Source organism: Vipera berus (genome assembly GCF_964194415.1).
Source record: "Vipera berus genome assembly, chromosome: 2".
NCBI lineage: Eukaryota > Metazoa > Chordata > Lepidosauria > Squamata > Viperidae > Vipera > Vipera berus.
Window position 1 is genome coordinate 120,371,856 of NC_138203.1, and position 27,870 is coordinate 120,399,725.

Genomic DNA, 27,870 nt, shown 5'->3' on the forward strand with positions numbered 1-27,870 from the left:
ATTTGAGTAAACTTTTTTTTTCAAGCAGAGCCTTCAGTTACAAAGAAAAGTACAGACTTCCACAAGTCTAAAATCATTTAAAACAAGGTATTTTTATTGATAGAAGCAAAATAGAAAAAAAACAACCCCATCCATAAATGCAACAATTTAAAAATAGGTAGTCATAATTTCTGGTTTCACTTCTCTGGTATTTTGCATAAGATTGCAACCAAAAGCTAAAATTATTTCAATGAAAGATGTGAAATTTTGTAAACTTTAGTTATTAATTGACACAGGGCAGCCTGTATGAACTGCAGCAAAGCAAAAGGGAGAAGGATACGGCAGATCTGTTTAGAAAATGTAGACAACTCAATTGTTTATAATATATTAAATATAGCAATTTAAACCCAATAGGGAGTTAAAGATGAGTGACTTGTGTTAATTTGCCTACATTGTTCAAATTTTGATAACTCTGGGTATCATACAGTATATATATGATACTCAGCTCTAAGAACTAGAAACATTTTTTTCCTATTCCCAACATTTTTTTCCTATTCCCAACATTTTTTTCCTATTCCCAACTGGAAAGCACTCAGGTAGCTGAATCTCATACCTGGTACAGGTTTTGCTGCTACCCAACTTCTTGCTTTGGTTTGGCACACATTTCAATTTCTCGAAAAGCCCTCAGCTGCTCAGAGGAACAGTTTCTGGTTTCGGCAGTAGTTGAATGTAGATCAGGCACGGTAGAGGAGATTATCCAAATTCTGCCTCTGCTGCTGTTGTAGACTTGTGGATGAAAACAAAGATTCCTTCTCATTCTGGCTTCTGCTGTAGCTGGAAAGGGATCCCCTGCAAATTCTGCCTCTTCGTCCAAAAAAGGAATGCCGATCTGCCCTCTCTTATAGTGGTCGTTTTCGGCAAAAGTAAAAGACACCGCCAATGATGATTGAGCCCAATACTAACATTGTTATCACCGGGGCTATAACCCAGTTGCGAGACTTCCCTGCAATAGAACATAAGGGATGGCTTGGACCTTGTTATAGAAGAGTTTCCCAACTTTCTGCATATGTGTAATTGCACTTTGCTATTAAGCTGATATTTCTCTAACCAATTCAACCAAAACCCTATTTCGTTCTTTGGCTGAGGAAACCACAGAGTTGGTGAGATTGCTATCTCTAACCGCTGTGGTAATATTTCTCCTCCTCCTCTTTAGAATTATCACACAACCACCACCACCACCACCCACACACACACACCTGTTAATTTGCAAATCAAGTGTTTAATTGAAAATATTAAACTGGATATAAAAAAAGGAGGAGAAATGTGCAAATCTGAAAGTAAAAACATTCATCTTACCTTCAAAGACAATGTCAATCTGTGCTGAATTCTTGCCATAAACGTTATGTATTAGGCAACGGTAAGTCCCATTATGGAATTCCTTCGCTGAATGAACCGTTACTATCTTACTGTTATTTGAAAATTCCACATTAACTTTGGAGGGAAGATCCCAGGAATATTCTGGATGGGGTTTTCCTTTAGCATTACATGTCACCACAATTTTTGAATCCATTTTGTAAGTCAGATGACTAGCTGATATGCTGACATTATAAGGGCTAGCTGCAAGAAGAAACCAAAAAGGTTAGTCCTGTTTGCCATTTCATATTCAGTATTGATTGACATAGGGACGCGGTGGCTCAGTGGGTTAGGACGCTGAGCTTGTCGATCAGAAGGTTGGCAGTTTGGCAGGTCGAATCCTGAGTGCCGCGTAACAGAGTGAGCGCCTGTTACTCGTCCCAGCTTCTGCCAACCTAGCAGTTCGAAAGCACGTAAAAATGCAAGTAGAAAAATAGGGACCGCTACGGTGGGAAGGTAACAGCGTTCCGTGCGCCTCTGGCATGTAGTCATGCCGGCCACATGACCACGGAGACGTCCTCGGACAAGCGCTGGCTCTTCGGCTTTGAAACGGAGATGAGCACTGGCCCCTAGAGTTGGAAACAACTAGCACGCATGTGCAGGGGAACCTTTACCTTTATTGATTGACAGCTCAGAAATTCGAACAACCAAAACTGGTTGATTTCTCTGTCTACTCTTCAGACATCACTTTCCTATCAGGCATTTTGTGTTATTTTGTGTTCTGTTCTGTTAATAAGGATTTGTCATTAAACATCTGTGGAGTGAACGAACACTAGACATTTTAGTAAAGAATAGCTGAAATTCTTTACTAAATTCCCCAGTATGCTTCTCCCACAGCATTTCATGAACTGACCATGTAATTGCTTTGTTCCATGATTAGTTCATGAAGCACTTTAGGAAAGATAGCCTCTGAACAATGAAACCTGGGCTGTTAGAGATGGCATTTTTATAATGAAACAAGTATATGTAAGAGATCTGAGTACTGCTTTAATCTAAGCAAATATCTTAATTTTTTAAAGAGGAAAATGAACGCTAGCCAGACTTCAATGCTACTAGTGTTCCTCCTGCTATGAATCTATGGATAGTGAGATTTCTGAGTTCATAAAAAATAATTACAAGATGTTACACTGGAAAAAACTAACCTAGTAATGGATGACAGGCCAGAAGATCTATGCAGTATAGCACTATTATTACCCAGTCATTAGGGAAAGTGATATGTACCAGAATTGGGTGTGATCCTAAGAGCATGGGACAAAAGAACCCCTAGTTTTAACATAAAGTGCAAGCTTGGACAAGCTATAAAGCTGGCTTCGTGTTGTCTGTGCCAAATTATACTAGTCAAGTGGAAGAGAAGATCTCAGCCTGCTTACACCCTATTCTCACTTAACTGTGTTGAGCGCCAGGAATGAAACCAAGTGGTTCCCCACAGCTATGCCTCCCCAGCACGTCAACCATGGCAAGCATGGCAAGTAATATCCATTGTAAATAAGGTGGCAAGAGCATCCTTGCCCTGGGGATACATTGTCATTACATGTATACTTAAACAGTTTTTGCAGAAGCCCATGGTGCTTCTGAAATCTTTACATTCATTTATCTGGTGAGCAATGTGGGTTAGGACGCTGAGCTTGTCGATCGGAAGGTCGGCAGTTTGGCGGGTCGAATCCCGAGTGCCGCGTAGCAGAGTGAGCGCCTGTTACTCGTCCCAGCTTCTGCCAACCTAGCAGTTCGAAAGCACGTAAAAATGCAAGTAGAAAAATAGGGACCACTGCGGTGGGAAGGTAACAGCGTTCCGTGCGCCTTTGGCATCTAGTCATGCCGGCCACATGACCACGGAGACGTCCTCGGACAAGCGCTGGCTCTTAGGCTTTGAAACGGAGATGAGCACCGGCCCCTAGAGTTGGAAACGACTAGCACGCATGTGCGGGGGAACCTTTACCTTTACCTTTAATGTGACAAAAGATATTTTCCTGCCACAAGAGGAAAATGGGCTTCACCAAGAGTCTTTGTGAGAAAGAAGGGAAAGAAAGGTGGGCTTGATGGGATTGCTTAAATGCTGCTCTCACTGTCAAGGACAAGTCCTAGATTTTTCCAAGCTAGAACAATTGCCAGAGAGAAGCATGACATCTAATAACAAATAAGCATCCCTAGTCTGAAGGAGGGGAAAAAAAGTTAACCTCCTATGCAAGGATCAAATTTAATTATTTTTAACTGTTTTTAATTTTTGTATTGTATTAATGTTTTTAAATACTTTGTAAACTGCCCTGAGTCCTACGGGAAAAGGGCGGTATATAAATTCAATAAACTTAAACTTAAACTTAAATCCAACTTACCCACAACCTTCAAAGTTTGATTTGCATTTTTTCTCAGCACTTGTGCACCCAACAGGAGATTGGCTTCACAGAGGATCTCAGCCCCATCATCCTGCTCTAAATTAGGCACAAAATTGTACTCCACAGATGGTTTTCCGTGGCTACTGTTCAGCATATTGCCATCTCTGCTCAGGGAAATGTTGCTGTGAGATGGGATGGAGCCCCTCACCTTCAAGCTAGAGACGTTGCACACGATTTTTTCCAAATGATCGTTCAGAACTTCAGAAACTGGATATATTACTGGAGTAGAGAATTCTAGATTGGAATAACAAAAGATAGTGATGATCAGCATTTGGAAAGATAAGCCAGAGTTAGCGCTTCAAAGAGCTAGGCAATCTTGGCCTCCTAGAGGTGGTAATACCATCAAGAATTTATATGCTGTTGTTATTAACGTGTTGTTTCCAGACATTATAAAAGCCTCCCTAAATTGTTTAATGAAAGAGTGAGGGATGAATCCAAATCTAAAGTGGAGAAGCATATTCAGCCTCCTTAATTAGCACCAAGCATAATCCCTGGGATTTATCTCATCGAGGTGTTCAGCTCCAATGCATTGCCTTGGTGGAGCAGTGGGCTAATGCCTCCTTAAGTAACACCAGCTGCCTGCAATTAGTGCAGGTTCGCGTCCCACCAGGCTCAAGGTTGACTCAGCCTTCCATCCTTCCGAGGTAGGTAAAATGAGGACCCAGATTGTTGGGGGCAATTAAGCTGACTTTGTAATAATGCCGCTTGGGGTGTGTGTGTGAAAGCCCTAATAAGCAGGCATATACATAGAATGAAGGCTACTGCTAAGTTTGTAAGCCGCCCTGAGTCTTCGGAGAAGGGCGGGATATAAATGGAATTAAATAAATAAAATAAATAAATAAATAATTGCCTCCTCATTGCTCAAAGGACCCTATCATGTTCTTCCCCTGAAATTCCAGATCCCTGAAATGTCTTTTTGCATCCCTTCTTTACTGTGCTATCAAAGGGATGGCATGTTGGTTTGGTACCAACATAAAGGACAAAATACTTGGAAAAAAAATCCATGGCATTTTTTTTACTTTTACTTTTTTTTAATGAATGGGCATGAAAGAAAAGAGAGATGCTGTAGTACAGTATTTAATAGGGATTTCCCCTCTGAACTAATCTCATATTTTCTTTGACCCAGCTCACTTTCTTCCCTGATGTCCTTGGCATGTCATTCAGGGCCAATGTGTGTCTCCTCATAGAAGTAAGGACAACCACTTCTGTAATAAGCCTTCTCAGCTAATGTTCCAGATTGTTGAACTAGAACTCAACTTTATTGAGATAGGCTACGTTAACAGACTCTTGCAACTCTGTTTTCTTCTTCCTCTCCTTCTTATATCCCAATGATTCAGAGAGAAGCCAGGTTGAATCTCTTTCTAACGCTACTGCCTTTCCCAGAACTCAGGAAAAGCTTCTGCTGTTTTTTGTTGTTGTGATGACTTCTGAATATTTCTCCCAAGGCTATCTGAACGACTCTTTATCACTAGTACGTAAAATATCAGTGTATGAATGGTAAAAAGAAAGGTAGAATTTTCCACATCAGAACACAATCACATACCACTCAATTACATACGACATCTTGAATGTGGTGCAAGAAAAAGCAGGCTGTACACAGGAAATGTTTTGTGGTGTGTAAAACTGAAAAGTAACACTGATAATAATAAACCTTTATTGTCAAAGTACAACATGTGTACATTGAGATTAGCTGAGCCTCCCCCCGTGCTCTCTCCCCCCAACACACAGTGACAACAAACCCTCCATCCCACCACACTATGTGAACCAACTACACCACACACCGGCCTCCCAAGTCAATTCTGCATAAGATTATGTCCCATTTAAAAGCCTAACAGCCCACGGATAAAAGCTATTTTTCAGCCTGTTGGTACGGCTGGCTATATTCCTATATCTCCTACCGGATGGTAGGAGAGTAAAGAGATACCGTCCAGGGTGTGAGTCATCCCTGAGAATCTTCCTCACTCTTCCAAGGCAACGAGCCCTGGCGATGTCATCCAGTGGTGTCAGGGAACAGCCCACAATGTCTTGTGCTGTGCTCACTACCCTCTGCAATACTTTCCTATCCGCGGCTGTCAGACCAGCATACCAAACCACAATACCATACGAGAGGACGCTCTCTATAGTAGACCGGTAAAAGAGGGTCATTAGCTGTTGTTCTACCCTGTTCTTCCGCAAGACCCTAAGAAAGTGAAGCCTCTGTTGGGCCTTTCTAGCCACCTGAGTTGTGTTAACTTTCCAGGTCAGATCTTCACAGAGGTAGACTCCCAGAAATTTAAAGGAGGAAACTCTCTCTACACAGTTCTCTCCGATGTAAAGTGGGGCAGGTTCCTCCTTTTTTCTCCGGAAGTCTAACACCATCTCTTTCGTCTTGCCGATGTTTAGGTGCAAGTTGTTGTTACTACACCATATGGATAGTTTTTGTACCTCCGCCCTATATGCTGTCTCATCCCCACCTGTAATAAGAGCCACCACAGTTGTATCATCTGCGAACTTGATTATCGCAGTGGATGGGTCAGATGATACACAATCATAAGTGTATAAAGAGTACAGGTAGGGGCTAAGCACACAGCCCTGTGGCGTGCCGGTGCAAAGCTTCAGGGGGGTGGACAAAGCAGAGCCGACCCTCACTGTTTGTAACCGATCCCTAAGAAAGTCTTGAATCCAATCACAGATGGCGGGGGAGAATTTCAAGTCAGTCAGCTTCTCGATGAGAATGCTCGGCAAAATGGTGTTGAAAGCCGAGCTGTAGTCAACAAAAAGCATCCTGACGTAACTTCCAGGCTTCTCGAGATGACTTGCTACAGAGTGTAAAGCAGTAGCTATGGCATCGTCTGTCAACCTATTTCCCCTGTAGGCAAATTGATGTTTATCAAAGTCCAGTGGGAGGCATGTCCTAAGATGTTGGAGAACCAATCTTTTGAAGCATTTCATGACTACAGACGTTAATGCAATAGGTCTGTAGTCATTCAGGCACTCAACTACAGTTTTCTTGGGGACTGGGACAATGGTAGCTGCTTTCAAGCACGATGGTACACATGCCGTTTGCAAGGAGATGTTAAAAATCCTCGTCAGGACCCCTGCTAATTGTTCGGCACAATTCCTGACCACTATCCCCACCACCCCATCTGGGCCTGCGGCTTTGCTGGGATTCACAGCCTTCAATACAGCTCTCACTTGGTGTTCACACAGGGTGAGTGGCTGAGAGTCAGAAGGCCAGCCAGCAAAGGCTACGGGGTCTGGTCTTTTAACCTCGTAGCGGGCGAAGAAGATATTCAGCTCCTCAGCCAACGAGGCATTGGTGTTTGATATCTGAACATGAGAATTAAAAATGGAAAGATGTATATTAACCTTTTGGTGGACATTTTTATGTGTCTTTCAACAGCATGAGATAAAAAGTAGATCATTTTGTTGTAGTAGTTCTACTATTTGGGGAAATTTTTTTAACTTGTAAGCTGCCCAGAGGATGAGTAGATGTGTAAATTTAAATAAATAAATGATCAAGAAGACCTTTCCTCCTACCATATTTTTCCCTGGACTGCACCCTGAAAAATTTAACAATTTGCAAAAGGAGTTATAGAATCACACGTAGTATGAAATCCTACTCTTGAATAGGTAGGATGATGTGAGCAAGTGTGTGTGTGTCGGTGGGTGGGTGGGTGGGTGAGTGTGTATAGAGAAAGAAAAAATATTGTTAATTTGTTTCTGATGTCTCTTGATATTGTGACTGTGATCAGTTTCATTTATGATCAGAATTAAATATTTTCTCCCACACCGTTTAATGTTGACTATGGCAGTTGTACCAAGATTAAATTTGGTATAATTCAATTCAATTCAAGATTCATTCTTATGAAAAACAAATCATACTTGCATATAGACTACCTTTAGTCTTGGAACAATGGAAACAATCTGGCAATCACCATGGAGGCCTCAGTTCAGCTGTGAGAGTGGGAAGATGTGCCCCGAGATGTGGCATGATCAGTGGTGGGATTCAGCCATAGAACTGGTAGCTAATTTTTTGTTGACTTTGTGAACTGGCTGAAGTCCTAGCCCTTTTTTGCAAGGCCCAGAATGGACTGTGGATGCCACTTCCTGAAGTTCGTTCTGAGCTTTGGAGGCCTGGGGGAGGCCTCCCAGGCCCAGAACGGCCCACCAGAAGTCCATGGATACCACTTCCAGAAGTCCGTTCTGGGCCTCAGAGGCCCAGACCAGGCTTCCAGAAGCAGCGTCCACATAGAGAGCTGGTTGTTCAGGCATTTTTATAGCTTTTATCCGTGGGCTGTTAGGCTTTTAAATGGGACATAATCTTATGCAGAATTGACTTGGGAGGCCGGTGTGTGGTGTAGTTGGTTCACATAATGTGGTGGGATGGAGGGTTTGTTGTCACTGTGTGTTGGGGGGAGAGAGCACGGGGGGAGGCTCAGCTAATCTCTATGTACACATGTTGTACTTTGACAATAAAGGTTGGTTGGTTTATTTATTTATTTATTTATTTATTTATTTATTTATTTATTTATTTATTTATTTATTTATTTATTTGAATCCCACTACTGGGCATGATCCATTTGGAACACGGACAGTAATCGTAGCCATTCTCACAATTCATGACTGTCTTGATAGAGGGCCCTGCTTCTCCACAAAATAAGCACCAGCTTATGCCTGCTGTAAAACCATCTCTTTACTAAAAGTCAAAGTGGAAAGTTGCTTCCTTGTATCTGTTCTGGTCCCCCAGCATGATCCTAGTCACCCCAGATGATGATGATGATGATGATGACTGTTGTTGTTGTTGTTGTGGGGCAAGACAGATAGATCCCCTTCTAAATAAAGCACCACAGAGCAACCTTCCTCTATTTTAAATCACTAATAATACCACTAGGACTTATGTGGAGCCCATAGATGCTTCTTCTTGGAAATAAAGACACTGCCAGAAGCCGCTGCTTTCCTCTGGAGTTTCCTGTTTCCTGTTTCCTTATGCAATAGGGAGGGCGATTCAGTATATACAAGTTTGTTGCCATGGGTGTGGTGATCCTATGAACTAGATAATGGACCCCATCAGGATTAATAGCTTATTTCCAGTTATAGGAAGAGGAAGCCGAAGTGGAAGGGTTGTGATTATTTGTCTGAAATAACTGATTAATTTTTGGCTTGATGCCTGGATATATATATATATAAATTAGATGTAGAAGAAAGTATAGGTTGGTACAATAGATTTCCATCAGGGACCTTTTTTCCTGGTATTAATTGCATGGATGGGAAATTGTATTATCTAAGATCTAATATCCCTGTTTTGGAACAATGTGTTCTGCTGGTGTCTGAGTTAGAAAACTAAGGCAGCAAATTCATTTCAGATTACGATTCAAATTCCAAATATGCACGTGTGCATTGTTATGATTATATTTTGATAAGAAACAATCTCACAGAGAGGTAAAATGTATGCTTATATGGTTCACACTATCTTGCTTTGAATTCGTCTTTTCTGAATAGCCTACATAACCAACCTAAAAAGAAGATAAACTAATGATTCTTGTTTCATTTCCAAGATATATAAATGCTTACTGAATACTATCTTGAACTGGAGCAAGCAAAGTGGTGAGTATGTATGATAAACAAATCCTACATTCAGGTTATATAACACAGGGCTTTTCAACCGGTGGTACGCGTACCATTAGTGATACGTGAACACCTGGCTGGTGGTACGCGAGCCCTAGCTAATTGTAGTGGGGGCTACAGCTGATACAGCCACCCAGAAGCACAGATGAGCTGTAGCCCGGTGCTGATCCTGAAGCTTCAGTTAGCAAGCAGCATGTTTTCCAGAAGGGCAAACAAGTGAGCTGGGTAGCAGCCCAGGATCAGTGTCTCCAGCTACAGCTGAGCTGTGCTTCTGTGGAGCCACCCAGAAGTGCGGGTCAGCTGTAGCTGCACACGCCGATCCTGGGCTCCTGCCCAGCTCACTTGCTTGCAGAAAACATACTGCTTGCAAGTTGTATTGTCCCAGGGAGATCACATAATCCCCTTTTTTGACCTTCTGAGAAGCAAAGTCAAGCTGGATTCAAACAACTCTGGGACTAACTTAACAACTGCAGGGATTCACCAAACAAACATGGCAAGAGAAATTGGTAAAATGGGGCAAAATTTCAGCAGTCGAGTGGCTCTGGAGCGCCGCTGTGGGGCACCTGCATGCAATTTTCCCCCCTCCGGGCCTCAGTTTCCTCCTCGGGCAAAGGGGAAGCAGAACGACTCCCTGCTACCTTCCCGGATGGGCTGCTCAGACATGGGTGGGAGGACTTGCGCTCTCCAGGAACAAACTCCGCTGGTCGCAAAGGGAGCCGCAGGCGGTGCTGTGGGTGGCTCCAGCGAAGGAGACAGCGGGGAGATCTGGGCAGCTCCGGCCCACGACCCCCACCCATCCATTTACCTGGCTGTAGAGCTCCATCAGCAACATGGCCGGGCTGGCGGGATGCACAGCCGAAGGGGTGCAAAGTGGAGGAGGTAAGTCCGTGGGCAGCCCTGGAGATGGAGCGGTGGCCAGGGGAGGGGGGGCACAGGCAGCACAGTTCTGACAGCCAGCGCGCCCCGCAGAGAAGCACCCATGACCTTTGCCCGGCCTTGGCCCTACTTCTTTACCCGGTGGCTGGCAAAGGGTGGCGGGCGGGCGGGGAGGGAGGGAGCCTCGCGATGGTGCGGCCGAGCTGCGGAGGGCCAGGCCAAATGCCCTCGGGGGAGCCCTCCAGCTCTTTGCCCCTGGAGCACTCCCAGGCGCCCTTTCCTCGAACTCCCCGGCCAAAGCTGCGCTTTTGCTCCTGGCCCTCTTGGCTTCCATGGAGGGTCTGGAGGCAGCACGGCAGGTGGCCTTCCTCTCTTGCGAATAAGGCCATGAGCAACGCGCTGGGGAAAGCGGGGCTCTCCGGAGTGGGGAGATGCATCCTGCTCCCAAATCCCATCTTTTTTACACATCTTTTTGATCCAGCCAGGATCAAAAAGAGGAGCAGCCCTGAGTCTCTACCTGTCAGGTAGTAAGGTGGCATCCTGACGTCCCCAGAGAAACCCCCTTGTCCTTCCGGGAACATTAAGGAGCTCCGGCAAGGCCAGGTGGTCCTCCAGGTCACCCAATTCCCACAATTCGTCTTGGCAAGAGAGGACACCAACCCCCCCCCCCACATCCGCTGGAGGGTGCCCGGTTGAGAAAGGTGCCTTGTCTCTCCTTTTTTCTTTTTAACTCCCCTGGAGGGCTCTTTTAGACAATTTTACCGGCTGACCAAATGGGGAGGGAGGGAAACGGAAAGTATGTGGATGGGGAAGGGAAGGAAAAGAAATAAATGGATGAAAAAGGGAAGGGAAGAAAAGGGAAGGGAAGAGAGAAATGTGAGAGAAAGCAAAGGAAGAAGAGCGAGTAGGGAAAAGAGAGGGAGAAAGGTGAGGAAAGAAGGAAAGAGAAAGGAAACAGTGAAAGGTGAGAGGAAGGAAGGAAGGAAGGAAGGAAGGAAGGAAGGAAGGAAGGAAGGAAGGAAGGAAGGAAGGAAGGAAGGAAGGAAGGAAGGAAGGAAGGGACAATGGGAGAGAGGGAGGGAAGCAAGACACCCACCCCAGTCCCACCCCGCTCTACCAGAGACCCACGGATTTCCCCCCATACACACACACACACAGGTACCCTGCAACCTGAGTGATGAGCTGGCCACACCCCCCCAGCCATTGACTTTGCTTGTCAAAAAGTTGCAAAAGGTGATCACGTGACCCTGGGACACTGAACGTCATAAGTATGAATCAGTTGCCAAGCGTCTGAATATAAATCACATGACCCTGGGGATGCTGCAACAGTTATAAGTGTGAAAAATGGTCATAAGTCACTTTTTTCAGTGCCATTGTAACTTCGAACAGACACTAAGCGAATTATTGTAAGTCGAGGACTACCTGTAGTTTATCATTTTTTTCCTCTTTTTTGGGGTGAAGTTTTTGACACCTTGCTGGGCGACTGGTGGTACTCCGATATTGCCTTATGCTAAAAGTAGTATAAAGGGTGAAAAGGTTGAAAAGCCCTGATATAACATACCATGCCAAAACAAAAACAAAAATGAAAGAGCTAGGAAAAATTAGCTTTATGTCTATTGGAGATACAGAAAAATCATATTTCTATTGATATATTCCAATAAAACTACTTTAATACTACAGTGGAAGTAGAAGATTAAATTGCTGTATAATCATAGCAGAAAGGCATTAAAAGCAAGTTTTGATGGTTGGCCTGGGACCCTGGTAGGGGCACTTTGTGTTGGAGCTGGAAGAGACGGTACCACTGTATCAATCTTGCCTTTTAATACTTTAATATTTATCATTTTAATTGTAAGCTGCCCAGAGTGACTTTGCAAAGTGAGATGGATGGCACACTTATTTAATAAAAAAAAATTGCAATGTATTTTTCTCATCTTTTGACTTTTGTTGTTTCATGACAGCATGTTAGCAGCCACTTGGTCCAGGGATGTGAGAGCACATCTGGAGAATATGAAGCTGCTACAGGAAAGTCCTGTGGAAGTAGGAAGTGCAAGAAATTCAAAACAATTCTGCCCGGACTGGGTTAGGAGTATGTTGAAATAGAGAGAGGGTTTGGTATATACTTTCACTTTCTGTTGGAATTTTCCTAATTGCATTACAGTACTTTTGAAAACTAGTGTCCCCTTGTTTCCTGACCTTGTCTACCTTAAAGGCTGATTAAGCTCTTCCCTATAATGGTCATTCTCCGTGTTCTCAGGAGACTTTCAAAAATTCCGCTGTGTCCACCGGCCCAAAAGAGATTCGAGATCTTGATGCCTTAGAATATAATGGTCAGAAATTCTGGAAATTGTCATCCCACCATATCTAAAGGTCCCTCGATGGGAACTGCTGTTGCATGGCCTTTGTGATGTCAGTTTACACCTAGAGCAGAATCACCATGGGTCACCAGAAAGGCAGAAGCCAGGTTCGACCCTGCAGACCTCCCAGATCAAATCCTTTTGAGGGCTGGAAAGGGCTCTAAAGGTGAACATAAACCAGTCTCAATTATAGCCTTGCAAGAACCCCCTTTCTGAGCTCCACTGACAACATTAAACACTATGTTTAAAGACACAGCAACACTAGTTTGCCACTATTTTATAGTTGGTGGAAAAAACCAAGCACAGTGCTTCTACTGAATTTTGTTTCCAAAACCCAAATATAACCCAAGGCTTATGATACCTTCTAGTTCTGACTTTGGAATATATGTGGTAAACATAAAGTGTAAATACTTACCGTAAACATAAATTACTTTCTTGGTGTAGGTTTGATTAAAGTCTCCATAGTTAACTAAGCATGACAGTGGAAGTGTCCATTCAGTCACTCTGGCTATGTGCAGATTAATCCAACCATCTCCCTTCTTGAGCATGAATGGAAGAGCCACTTCCCATCTCAGTTCAGAATAGTTGCTACATGAAACTGTGCATGTTAGATTCAAAGAAGCCCCAAACATCACAGCATTTACTTTGGGATGGATGCTGACTTCACATGAGTGCACTAAAAAAACAAGAACAGGATGCAAAGAAAAGGTTACCAAAAAGATCTGCAGTTCTAAAACTATGTGAAGCAGGAAAAAGATATTTTGATGAAAATTAAACAAGCATTCTGGCCTACAGATAGTCCTGACTTATCAACCATTTGTGGAGGAGGAGGAGGAGGAGGAGGAGGAGGAGGAGGAGGAGGAGGAGGAGGAGGAGGAGGAGGAGGAGGAGAAGAAGAAGAAGAAGGAGGAGGAGGAGGAGGAGGAGGAGGAGGAGGAGGAGGAGGAGGAGGAGGAGGAGAAGGAGAAGGAGGAGAAGAAGAAGAAGGAGGAGGAGGAGGAGGAGGAGGAGGAGGAGGAGGAGGAGGAGGAGGAGGAGGAGGAGGAGGAGGAGAAGGAGGAGGAGGAGGAGGAGGAGGAGGAGAAGGAGAAGGAGAAGGAGAAGGAGAAGGAGAAGGAGAAGGAGAAGAAGAAGAAGAAGGAGGAGGAGGAGGAGGAGGAGGAGGAGGAGGAGGAGGAGGAGGAGGAGGAGGAGGAGAAGGAGAAGGAGGAGAAGGAGAAGAAGAAGAAGAAGAAGAAGAAGAAGAAGAAGAAGAAGAAGAAGAAGAAGAAGAAGAAGAAGAAGAAGAAGAAGAAGAAGAAGAAGAAGAAGAAGAAGAAGTACTACTTCTGGGTTGAGGGTTCCCTGAGTCAGATGCCTTTCCCCTTCCTCTACACTCACTCTTCCTGTTCTCCTCTGTTCTTTTACATTTCCCAAGCAGCTGCATCAGCTTCTTTTTTTTAACTTTCTTTTTCATTTCCTGTTCTCTAGGTAGGATGAGAGACATTTCTACAGAGAAGACAGTTTCAGCTGAGTTGGTAAATTGCATGTAGGGGAAATGTTATAGGCTCAAAACACTTCCAAGATGTCTGAAAAAACACAATCCAAACACAAAGCAGCTATTTTGCATCCAAAACAACTGTCAAGTGGAGAAGAATTTCAGATCTTTCACGTGAGTATTGTAACCCAATTCAGACAACAGCGAAATGTTACAAGGGTTAAATTTGGAGCTTCCATTAGCAACAAAGACTATCACTGATGCAGTTTGCCAGAGAACTCACAGATATAGATCTATAATTCCTGGAAAGTCATTTAAATGAGATTGCAGTGACAATTCAGCAGCTGAAAGTTGCTTTTGTCATTTAATATCTATTTTACATCCACAGAGCTTGTTGATGTTACATGGCTGTAACATTGATCTTTCACTTTATAAGGACATTTTAGATCATTCAATTTAGATAAACTTGTACTGCATTTTCCAGCATCAAACCCAAGAAAACTTGCTATAAAGTATAAAATCGCTCCTTGTGAATGTTTATTTGATTTAAGATATACTGTAATTTAGAGAATTCAACCTCCTTGCAAAGTCTTCTATGGATTTTGGTATGAGTGTCCATCAGCCTTGTGATAGAAGCACCCTCAGAACTAGCTCTAACTTTACTGTAAAGTTATGATAACAGAAATTTGCAAATCTGAAAGTACATCATTCCCACTAATCTATACAGTCCAAGAAACTAGGGAGGGGTTTTTTTTAGGCATTTGCCATGTCCTCTTTCCTTCTGTGAATTTAGCTGCCCCTAGAGACCATTGCCTAGTTGGCAGCTCTTCCCCCTGTCTCCCAAAGTCATTTCCACAGGCCGTCACAGCACCCCAAGCTGTAACCTTTCTTAGAATGCCACATAACCTCCCCTACTGACCAGCCACTCTCTATGTTCCTATTAACATTTTGTGCTGGGCCTGATATATGACAGTATTTTCAACAATCTTAATCAGAGTTTTGCCTGGCTTTGTGTGTGTGTGTGTGTGTGTGTGTGTGTGTGTGTGTGTGTGTGTGTGTGTGTTACTGTATTAGCGAGAAAATGGTTTTCTCCTTCTGAGTCCTCCCTAGAATAATTGGGAAGCCAATACAGACTGGAAAAGAAGGTGATCTTCCATCTACCTTGTCTCCCTTAAAAGGCAGGCAGAGGCAGGTTTTGCAATATTTAGACCAGATGAATAAGCACAGTGGGAAGGAAAATACTGTAGGCTGAAAGATCAATCAATCAATCAGAATAGAGCTGGAAGGGACCTTGGAGGTCTTCTAGTCCAACCCCCTGCTGAAGCAGGAGACCCTATACCATTCCAGACAAGTGACTGTCCAGTCTCTTCTTAAAAACCCATTTAAAATATTTTGCTGCATATAAAGTTCTGCCCAAGCCAATATGCCTACTGAAGGAATGGACAATTGGGCACTCTCCATCCTTTCTATATGGACTGAGGCTTGAACTCAACATAGATACTAAAACAATATTGTCCATTACACCTAGAGGCAAAGGGCAGTCCTCCAACCGAGTAGCAATGGGAAGGCTGCCATCTCTTCCTCCCCAGTTGGGAGGGCTAAGGGGCACCCTGTTGGCTCCACCTCTTTACCTTTGCTTATCCATTAGCCAAAGTCACCACCTTACTTTGATTAATAGCATTAGTATGTCATGTCATGTGATTATAAATAATCAGAGAGCAACCACTGAGTGACCTCTCCTTCGAATGGAAGGCAAGCCTGGAACCGTTCTGTGCAGAGAAGTGCATGACTGAAAAGCACAGAGTGGCAACCTTTCATTCCCTTCCTGGCCAGTTATATGGAACCATTGATTTCCCATTTTGTCTCGGGTGAACTACAGCCCCATTAAAGCAGCAACAATCTGCTTGTCAACATTTATTCCACAGAGTGGAGTAAGCCAAGACAAAAAGGAAACAACTTGCCCTAACAGGTCCAAGGGCAAGATTCCAAGAAAAAAGAAATAGTTTCCCATCAGTTCACAGCATATAAAAACCCCTTTACTGTAACATTGATCGCATTCTTGCTTTCTACTTGTTTGTAACATGCCAAGAAATAACGCACACTTTAAAATCACACATCACTTTCCCTTGGAATAGAACTGTCTTCCTGCCATTGTTGTACTGAGCCAGACCCACTGAAAAAAGACAAACAAAATTTTGCAGTGGAATTCTTGGCAATGAGTGCTAAGTTGGCTTCCTCGTACAACTCTGTTCTGAGAGCACACCGTGTTGCTGGCCATCCATGTGTTTTGCCAAGTGTAAGTATCTGTCTGCACCTGGGTAGTTAGCACACAGAGACAGTTTTTACCACTTTATAGGCTAGGCCAGAGTTTCTCAACCAATGGCAACTTTAAAAGGTATGAACTTCAACTCTGTGGGATCCCGGGAGTTGAGGTACACACCTCTAAAAACCGCCAAGGTTGAGAAACACTGGGCCAGATGTTTACCCCCTAAAGTTCAGCATAACCCAAAGCAATCTCCACTTTGGTTGCCTATGCAGCACTGATACAGTGACAGAGGCAGGAGAGAATGAATAAATTAATATCCCAAAGGTGCTTTTCAAAAGGCAGCTGGACTTCTTGGATGAGAACCTTTCTGGATAAGAAGCAAAATGTTTTCAAGGAAAGAAAAATCAAGAAAGTCTAGTTGCCTTTTGAGAAACACCTTTGGGATAACCATGACCTGGATGATTGACAATCTCCACAGTTATGAAGAAATTAATAGTGTAGTAAAATTTCATTAGAATTCATTGGACATTGTTTAGCATGATCCATTGAATACATTAATAAGCCAAAGAATATGTGCCAAATTAGAAGTAACAGAAGAGGAATGAGAGAAGAAGATACCTCCTAGTATTTTGTAAGGGGCAATAGTGAAGTCTGAAGTCTGAATTAACTTGCCCTGCATTGTGAGACTCCAACTAAGGGAGAGTTTCATTCCACTGTGGCAGACAGAGAACGAAATATTGAAACATTTTGCTCCATCTTTCCTCAGGCTCCGTCTTCCAGATACATTGAGATTAGCACTCTCCAAATTCTCAGCCTATTCCATCTGCTGAGTTGACTGTCTCCATCCACCCTTGAGTCAACCAGAAATTATGCCACTATGACATCTGCTGTCTCACTTGCCACTCATAGTCAACCACCCAGTAATGGGTGACAAAGCCTAACAGATTATAGATACTTTAAGACAGAACGTGGTGTCAGAATTAGGAGGACAATGCAACTGGTGTAGCAAAGGATGACTTATTGGTCTCACTTATGAACTGTGTGAAAAAGGAAAGGAACACCATAATATTAGGGTGGGGGGGGAAGTGCTGCCATGGCATTTGTGTACTATGAGTAAGCAGAATTTTTAAAAAAGGTCACTTGGTTGCATCCTAGCTTTGACAGCTTTTACTCCCTCTCAACTCAAAAAGAACTGATGAATCAGGGTTGGCAAACAATATGAGCAATACTGGGGAAGGGAAAAAAAAACCCTGCTTAATATTCTTCAGCATCTCTGCCTTCCACTAAAGGTAAATAAACTGACATATGGATCTGGATAGTATCAGAGATTTCTAAGGGATCTAGACAAACCAGAATTAGATCTATTGAGCAGTGCCTGGTAATTCACAAGGTTGTTTGTGGAGGGAAAAATAGGAGGAGGAAGAAGCATTAGGTACTGTAGGAAGTCAGAACCCACCCACCCCCCGAGAAGGAAATATTTTGGGGGATATTAAAAAGGCAGAATATTATATTTCCCCAAAGGAATAATAGGGGGGGGAAACCATCTCTCCCCAATCTGCCCCAAGCAGAAACCAGCTTTTAGAAATGCATATTTGGTGATTCGTTCAGGAAGACTGGGGCCAGGAAGCTTGGATCTGATGGGATTAGAGAGACAAAGACCCCTAAAAACTACATCCCCCACCCAAAATCTAAAGACGTGATCTTTAGGACACAATAGGATTAACCATCCACCATTAGAATACCAAAAGGGTACACTCAAGTTCAGATCAAAGTACTAGGAACAGGAAGAACCTTAAATGAGCCTTGGTGGAGCAGTGGGCTAATGCCTCCTTAAGTAACACCAGCTGGCTGCAATTAGTGCAGGTTCGCATCCCACCAGGCTCAAGGTTGACTCAGCCTTCCATCCTTCCGAGGTAGGTAAAATGAGGACCCAGATTGTTGGGGGCAATTAAGCTGACTTTGTAATAATGCAGCTGGGGTGTGTGTGAAAACCCTAATAAGCAGGCATATACATATAATGAAGGCTACTGCTAAGCTTGCAAGCTGCCCTGAGTCTTCGGAGAAGGGCGGGATATAAATGGAATTAAAATAAAATAAATAAATAAATAAATACAAAGCCCAAAGTAGGTATAAAAACCCACCTATCCCAACTCTATTTTGTCAGCTTTCCCAGAACCACATGCTGTTGGTCCTGTTCTTCAGTAAACAGAACCTTCTTTTCTAAGCACCCTCCATTTTGTTTATTCCCAGCTTGGACTGGTCCTGAAGATTTTTCTTTTGACAGTACATTTGGCACCTTGAGTTGTTTATAGAAATAATAAAGGTGGGATACAAATAAAATAAGAAGAAATAAATAAGAAGAAATGCTTTTAAGAGTACTCCTACACAAGGATGGTGCCAATTCAAAGACAGCTTTATTTTATTTGGGATCATCAGCATGGATCTGAGTGGTAGGAGCAACACCACTAATTTTAAATAAATAAGCAAAAATTGCAAGCTTGTGTATAGACTGTTTCTACATGTAAGTTTCTACATTTAGGCAAGAAAAACCAAATGTACAGATATAGTATAGGTGGTACCTGGCTCAAAAATAGTAACTGTGAGAGGGATCTTGGAGTCCTAGTGGACAATCACTTAAATATGAGCCAGCAGCGTACAGCAGCTGCCAAAAAAGCCAACACAGTGCTAGGCTGCATTAATAGAGGGATAGAATCAAGATCATGTGAAGTATTAATACCACTTTACAATGCCTTGGTAAGACCATACCTGGAATACTGTATCCAATTTGGTTGCCAGAATGAAAAAATGATCTTGAGACTCTAAAAAGAGTTTTGGTCACCATGATGTAAAAAAGATGTTGAGATTCTAGAAAGAGTACAGAGAAGAGCAATAAATATGATTAGGGGACTGGAGGCTAAAACATATAAAGAACAGTTGCTGGAATTGGGTATGTCTAGTTTAATGAAGAGAAGGATGAGGGGGTGACATGATAGCAGCCTTCCAATATGCCATATAGAAGAGGGAGTCAAGCTATTCTCCAAAGCGCCTGAAGGCGGGACAAGAAGCAACGGATGGAAATTAACCAAAGAGAGAAGCAACCTAGAACTAAGGAGAAATTTTCTGACCGTTAGAACAATTAATCAGTGGAATAACCTGCCTCCAGAAGTTGTGAATGCTCCAACACTGGAGGGTTTTAAGAAGAGACTGGACAGCCATTTGTCTGAAATGGATGAGCATGGGGTTGGACTAGATGACCGTCAAGGTCCCTTCCAACTCTGTTATTCTATTGTTCTGTTTTCCCATCTGCAGGTGCTCCTCCCCCTCCCTAGCTAGCTAGCAGGTTTTAGGTCTTCTGAGGAGGAAGCAGGCTTGCCCTTTTAATCTCTCCCACGTGAACTGCTGAATTGGACTGAATTCAGTTTTATCTATGAACATGGAATAATAATATAGCCTTCTTTAATAATATCTGAACCAAAGACATGTTTTATGAATATGCTGAACAAAATATTAAGTTTGCTGAAAGAGAGAACCTGAATCAAAGCAACCTTGCATCAGGCTTATTGCAGAATGGAAAGGATTATTTGGCCTGATCTTTTCAAGCAGATTGTTTCAAATAGACATGGAGGTCTTGCAGAGCCCACGGTTTAAACCTATATATTTTTGTTTTATCTATGCATCTAAGTTCTAAGTGTTCATTAAGAGTTAACAAAGACTTGATGGCACATAATCAATTAGTTTTATTTATTTATTTATTAATTAAATTCATAGAGACATTCATCTCACTGAAAGCAGCTTTGGATAGAGCGGAATAATAGATTAAAAACAGCAAATATAAAAATGGCAAATATAAATATAAAAAGGAATAAATATCAAAACATGCAAAAAGTCCAATTTGGAATCATATAAACAAATAACTTGATATTTTGCTTTGGGAATTAATCAAAATAGTATCAGTTTTAATTGGTATGACCTTGGACATAACCAGTGGACAATGAACATTCAAAAAATAGCAGCAGCCCGATGAAATTTGAGCATCGAAAATGCAAGGGATTTGGAGCCTCAACTGCAGGAGGGGATGCTGTATTTTCACCTTATTCTTGAGTATTTAAAATGCTTGTACTAAATATCCTTATATGGTATTGTGAATTCAATATATTTTCCCTCCTGGTTTGTATTAATAAATCCTGATTTTTGGATTTATGAATTATGCATTATTTTCTGATTTACTATTTATTAAGCCTGAATCATTTTAGTCAATTGTACTTAAAGTCCTCTGTGGACTGACTCCAGGTTACTCTCAGATGCCATCTGCCAGGTCTATGTGGTCAAGCAGGGAGAAATTGGTAACCAATTGCCATTGTCTGCTTGGCTGTTGCTACTGAGCTACTTTACTTCTATTCTCTCAGTGTTGAGGTGCAAATATTATATTTTTGCCCTGCAAACCATCCAGAATCTTACAATCCAGGCAGTAGATAAATCCTTGTAAGTAAAAAATTAGAAAAAAAAGATTTATTAAAGACACATCCTGTCTTTAACTCAGGTGCACAAGGTGGTGTAAATAATCTTCTATTCTTCCTTTTTTTCCCCAACAACACCCTTGGGAGCAGAAGCATCCTAAAGATCCAGTGCTTTTGTCAAAAGGATGAAAGCAATGTCATGATGCCAGCAACATCCCTTTTGTACATATTGTAGATCAGGGGTGTCAAACTCAATTTCATTGAGGGCCGCATCAGCATTGCAGTTGCCCTTGGCGGGCCGGGTGGGTGTGGCCAGGGTGGGTGTGGCCTACTGGGTGGGCGTGGCAGCTCTACATCATTCGCATCAAAGGTGCCAATGGGGGCCTGGGCAGGAGTGGGACAGTTCTGAGGGTCTCTGGCAGAAGGAGATGGGACCGGGGCAAGTGCCAAGGCATGGTCCACTGGAGGAGCCTCACTGTTCCTCTCAGGCCTCGGGGGAGGGTTGGACGGTGGCGTGGAGGTCAAATGCCTAGCCCAGCCGTCAAGCACCCATGGCACTAAGCCCAGCTCCACTTCCCCAAGGTGGCGGCCAGCTGCACCTACCTCCTCCTCAAGGCTGCTGCTGCTGTGCTTGCTCTCCTTAGCCAGGTTGCTCATGATGGGTATGAGGGCAAAGTTAAAAGGGAGGCCCACTCCCTCTCCATGTGAGGAGACCTGGCTTTGTATCCAAACCTTTCTTAGCAATAGGATTGGAGACCCCCCCAGGATAGGCCAGGAGGAGGGGGCAAGGGGATGGTGAAAGGGCAGCAGGGAAGGACTAAGGCAGGACTTCCCTCAGACCCTCCCTCACCTTCCTTCCTTCCTTCCTTCGAGTGGTGGGAAAATATTTGAGATGAGGCAGGGAGAAAAACAGGCAAGAAACGCAGCTGGGGAAGTGTCATCCTTCATGAGGAATGAAGAAATGCACCACTGCCTGGAAGTGGCCAGCACATGGCCCTCACCTACTTCACATATCCATCTTGGTGGGCTCTGGGGGAGGGGATGCCATGAGCAGCATGAGAGTCGATGTTACCTGCACAGTGCTGCCCAGCCCCCAGCCTGCCCGGTTTTGGCAGGCAGTGGGGCACTTTCCTGACAGTGCTGAGAGGCTGAGCCGGATGGCACGAATCTGAAGAGAAGCACAACGCTGCCCAGGCCCTAGCCTGCCCAAAGTAGGCACGGTCACATGTTGGCCACTTCCAGGCGATGGTGCATTTCTTCATTCCTCACAAAGGGTGATACCTCCCCAGCTTGCGCCCAGGGGGCAGTGCCGATGCGGCATGGGCAGGTCCCTCACTGTTTCCAGACGGCCTTGTGAAGCTAAGACTGAATGTATTTCAGCATAGATGACCACCACGAAATTGTACATTGGCTCCGAGCTGGCCTGGGCCAGGGCCAAGGCAGCAGGGGCCGTTCCCTCATTGTTTCCAGAATGGCTTCGCGGGCCACATGAAACCACTTCGCGGGCCGGATCCGGCCCCCGGGCCTTGTGTTTGACATGTCTGTTGTAGATTCAACATCATGACAACATGTAGAAAAGTAGCAGAGTTTGTACTGCACTGGAGGCATAATTACTCTTCCCATTCACCCTTCGCTGCTTGTGATGTAGGCTTTGATGAGAGAGCTTGACTGTTCCAACATTATATGACGAACTTCTGTGTCTAAGGGTGGATTTGAACCAACTTATGTCTCTCCAGTCCTAGGCAACACAGAGTGGACAATAATTGTTTGTTCCTCATTCTCAGCAATGCAAGGATGATAGGCTTCAAAACAATCATGGATGTTTTCAAACTGTCATGAGGAAGTGGGAAAAATGGCTTAGAATACGGTTTGGGCTTAGAATAACAGAGTTGGAAGGGACCTTGGAGTCCAATCCCCTGCTCAACCAGGAGACCCTATACCATTCCTGACAAGTGGCTGTCCAATCTCTTCTTGAAAGCCTCCCATGATGAAGCACCCACAACTTCTGAAGGCAAGCCATTTCACTGGTTAATTGTTGCCATCATTAGGAAATTTATCCTTAATTCTAGGTTGCTTCTCTCCTTGATTAGTTTCTGTCCATTGTTCGTTATCTTGCCTTCAGGTGTTTTGGAGAATAGGTTGACACCCACTCCCTCATCTTTGTGGCAGCTCCTTACATATTGGAACACTGTGTTCTGTACCAGCCTGCTACCGGCCCTGCAGAAAAGGCAGGGTCAACCCCTTTACAATCGGCAAGAGGCTGGAATTACGCCTGCCAAATTTATAGCTACAAAAACAAACAAGACACGAACCAAGAAACAGGAGCTTTAAGAAACATGAACCATCCGAGCGGTTGCCTTCAGCAAACCAGCCCTCCCAGACATTCCCCTTATATAGAGTTCAGGGCGTGGCTTCTCTCTGCCTCCTTCTGAGAAGCCCCATTGCCTTCCTCTGTTTACTCCTAATTGACTGCCTCCTGCGTCGGGCGTCCTTGAACAGGGCCAGCTGTGGGTCATCTTCATCCACGCTGTCAGACTCACACAGCTGGGTCTCCATGGTGACCAAGTGGGAGGGGCCTGGCTGAGGGCTATCATCAGCAAGATCTTCAACCCCCTCAGCAAGGTCTTCAACACCCCCCTCCTCCTCTGAGTCATCCGACCCAACTGCCGAACCCACAGGCTGACCCTGAATCACAACACTCTGCTATCATGTCACCCTCTGGTCCTTCTCTTCACTAGACTAGCCTTGCCCAGTTCTTGTAACTGTTCTTCATATGTTTTATCCTCCAGGCTCCTAATCATCTTTATTGGTCTTCTCTGCCCTCTTTCCAGAATCTCAACATCTTTTTTATAGTGTGGTGACCAAAATTGGATGCAGCATTGCAAGTGTGGCCTTACTACGGCTTTATAGAGTGGTACTGGTACCTCACGCAATCTTGATTCAATCCCTCTGTTAATGCAACTTTGGATTATATTGGCTTTTTTGGCTTTTTTTGGTTGCTGTTGCAGATATATGACCATATCTGCAAGGTACCATAACAAATTGCTCTCCTTTGACATAGACAGGAAAGGTTTTTTTTTATTGAAAAGTTTTACAGTACATTTTTGAATACAAAACCCCTCCCCTCCCCCTCCCCTCTCCCCAAACCTCCCCAACTCTCCCCTCCCCTCCCCTCCCCCCTCCCCGACTTCCCAGAGCTAAATACAGGGTATAAAAATACAAACAAACATAATCTAAAATATGCAAACAACAATAAGATATTAAATTCTATCGCACTTTAACTCTTAATAAAATAACTACAAGCTAATTATACATCATATAAATCCGCTACTTATTCAAATGCTAAGTGAAACTTTTTAGTCCCATATTTATTCTGAATATAATCTATCCATCTCTTCCACTCCACAGTATATCTCTGTTGCGATTGATCTTTCAAATACGCTGAAATCTTTGCCATCTCTGCCAAGTTAGAAACTTTTAAAGTCTATTCTTCTATAGTCGGCAGTTCTTCCTTCTTCCAATATTGCGCTACTAAAAGTCTCGCTGCCATAATTAAATTCAACATCAATTTAATATCTACAATGGTGGTATCTGTGATAATACCCAATAAAAACAATTGCGGAGAAAACTTTATCCTTTTCTTGAATATCTTTTGCATATTCCACCAAATTTTAATCCAAAAAGCTTTAACCCTTTTACAAGTCCACCATATATGAAAATACGTTGCATCCTCACAACCACACCTCCAACATTTGGGCTGGCAGTTCGGATACATACTTGCTAATTTTTTAGGATCTAAATGCCACCTATAAAACATTTTGTAAAAGTTCTCTTAAATTTTGGTTTTGAATTTCATGAAATGTGATAGACTGAGTTTTTACTAACAGGACACAATCCAGCAAAATACAGTATTTCCTGGCATTACTGTGTCCCCCTTTAAACAAATGGTAACTGTACTTTCCTTCAATAAGGCTTACATAAAGGTGCAGTCCACTTGAACCTTTGAACATAAGTTCAGAAGTCACTAAGAAATAATGCTGTATGGATTTCCTTACAGTCTCTATTTGCACCTAATGGCCCATGAACATGCTCTGGAGATCTCCTTTCCCTGCTGTGTCTTCCAGAGTTTGCCTTCAACTCATTCCCTACCCAAACCTGAGCCAACCTTAAGATGCCTTCAGCTAGTAGTAATCTTGAGCATTGTGCTCCATGGTCATTTGCTTGGGCAGTAGGAGAATCCAGTTCTTTCAAATCAGGCTTTCTCTTTATCTGCAAGGCTTGTGAACCAATCTTGGCTTGAAGACATATATTGGCCTAAATAGCAGGTGAACAATGATGACAGCAGTAATGCACTAATTATAGCCAGAGAGTGGACTCTCTTTCTGCTGCTTCATGATGCAATTCTCCCTTTGCCTGTCAGATTTTGAAGCCAGGTAGTACTAGACGTCTTATCCGCTGATAGGCAGTACAAGATAGTTATGTGATTAATTGGAAGGTAGATTTTTTTTCTCGGCACTGCACAACCCATCCCCTTGATCCTCTGTGACTTGGATTACTTCACATGGGTTTAAGGCTCTTTCAGTAGTATGTTAAACCCATGTTTTAAAATAGCCTGCTTTAAGAGATCACAAGTACATGGGAAGGTTGCAAGGTGTACCAGGAATCCTATATAGCATCACCAAGCTCTCCCATATGCCTGTCTGCTATGTAGTATGGAAGGAGGAAGGCTGAACTACACTATGTTACCCCCATGTTCCTGTCAGCTATTAGTAGCTAACAGCTATCAGTTGCATGTGTGGGGGGGAGGGATTATGGCCAAATGCACTTCACAATCCTTGTTGTTCAGAAGAGTGATGTATATTTTCCTGCTGGGTGGTGATGTTTATTGAAGGAGACGAGAATAAAGTCAAAGAAATTCACCCAAATCTTTCTTTAATGTCCCCTGCACACAACATGTAATAATACCCCCATACGATAGCATCCTTCCTATGGCAAGACAAGGATCAACAATACAGATTTTATGTCATACTGTTTTCTGCTAGTTGATGAACTAATGGATGGCATTTTAGCTGAACCAGGAGAGGAGCCGCAACTTAAGGAAAAATATTTTGGTAGACCAGGAAACCTTTTTTTTAAAAATCCCATTTATATCCTGCCCTTCTCCAAAGACTCAGGGCGGCTTACAATTTAAGCACAAACCAATGTGCTTAGCAATAGCCTTCATTCTATGTATATGCCTGCTTATTAGGGCTTTCGCCCCCCCCCCAAGCGGCATTATTACAAAGTCAGCTTATTGCCCCCAACAATCTGGGTCCTCATTTTACCTACCTTGAGCTTTGTTCAATCCATTTCATGTTCATATGCACACATATAGTGCGTGCCCACTGAGTCCTTACTGAGCATGAAAAATGTCATCAGAGGACAGCATCAGCATCACATAGATATTAGCAATTAAGTTCCCCTTCAAATCTGATTCAATGTTCTTATTTCCTGTAATCTAAGAACACTCTTTTTTTAAAAAAAAAGTCTCACTGTGTAGCCTAGTACACACTTTGCAAATATTATATTATACTTCCCTGCATCCTTCACATTTTTCTATGCTAATTAAGGCTCCTGTGAGTTGTAGCTGTATCAGAAATTTTCCCTTCCATAGAAAATGTTATAAAATGTTAAATATGCTATATTAGGTAAACGAAAGATTTTTCCCCCTTTCCTGCTATATACTGTATTAGATTGCCATCCCTTTAAGGTTAACTGCATACAACTTAACATTGGAGGAAATTCATTATACGTAACATTCACATAAATTAGGATTCTCCATTTGATGTGCTTTGTTCCATTTTGCTCTTTCGTTAACTTCTAAATTCTCCAGCTAAAATGTAAATTCAATTGCTGTTGTTATTGTTGTTTTGAATATTTAGTACTTACTAGTAGGCACCCAGAAGACGAGAAGGACAGCCGTGGTATGAAACAGGACAGTTGTCATTTTAACCAGCTTGAGGGACCAAAAATTGAAGCACAAAAAACTTCTCAGTTAGATGAAGGACAGTCAAGCTTGATAAATGGAATGAAAGCAGTACTAAAAAAACAGCATGTCACTTCAGGAAATATGTGTTTCCTTTACTCCACCCGCTCACGTGCTTATTTCCCTGAAATTTAAAAAAAGAAAGGCTCTACGGAAGGCAATAGAACTTACAATTTTTAAATAATAGAGAATGAAGGGGCCCAGACTTAAATGTCACTACCATGCACCACTCAAAAGTTGCATCAAGAGAATTCTGTTAGGTGTCGGTCACACCTGCGGAAATTGTTTAAACTATTGCCTTAAGCAATATTACCGTTTCCTTCAGCTGGTGGTTTCCTGAATTCTTTTAAGACAATAGATCATTTTTATTCAGTTTTCTGACTTTTCTACTAACTCAGTTGTAAGAAATATTACAATGGATGGAATTGTTTATTTTGGGAAACTTAATGCTGACTGATGGGAGGTAAAGGTAAAGGTAAAGTTTCCCCCACACATGCGTGCTAGTCGTTTCCGACTCTAAGGGCCGGTGCTCATCTCCGTTTCAAAGCCGAAGAGCCAGCGCTTGTCCGAGGACGTCTCCGTGGTCATGTGGCCGGCATGACTAGATGCCAAAGGCGCACGGAACGCTGTTACCTTCCCACCGTAGTGGTCCCTATTTTTCTACTTGCATTTTTACGTGCTTTCGAACTGCTAGGTTGGCAGAAGCTGGGACGAGTAACAGGCGCTCACTCTGTTACGCAGCACTCGGGATTCGACCCGCCAAACTGCCGACCTTCTGATCGACAAGCTCAGCGTCCTAACCCACTGAGCCACCGCATCCCTGACTGATGGGAGTGTAACATTTAAATCTTTAAGAGATACATATGATATAAAATAGTCAGTCTTGAGTGTAATAATGATTCATAAAGGAGAGAGCAATACCTTGGAGGTCTTCTAGTCCAACCTCCTGCTCCCCTATAGTATTTCAGACAAGTGTCTGTCCAAGCTCCTCTTAAAAACCTCCAGTGATGGGAGCACTAGACTGGT

General features: G+C 43.1%; 1 protein-coding gene across 1 annotated transcript; it reads right to left on the reverse strand.

The window, feature by feature from the left end:
- Positions 1 to 82: 82 nt before the first annotated feature.
- On the reverse strand, positions 83 to 26,943 carry LOC308660868 (uncharacterized protein). Its single transcript, XM_081315492.1, has 5 exons — positions 26,748 to 26,943; positions 13,035 to 13,295; positions 3,723 to 4,016; positions 1,336 to 1,596; positions 83 to 982 (listed from the first exon to the last, which is right to left on the reverse strand). Exons 1-5 carry the CDS (start codon positions 26,803 to 26,805, stop codon positions 879 to 881), a joined length of 978 nt encoding a protein of 325 aa, XP_081171618.1. The 5' UTR covers positions 26,806 to 26,943; the 3' UTR covers positions 83 to 878.
- Positions 26,944 to 27,870: the final 927 nt, after the last annotated feature.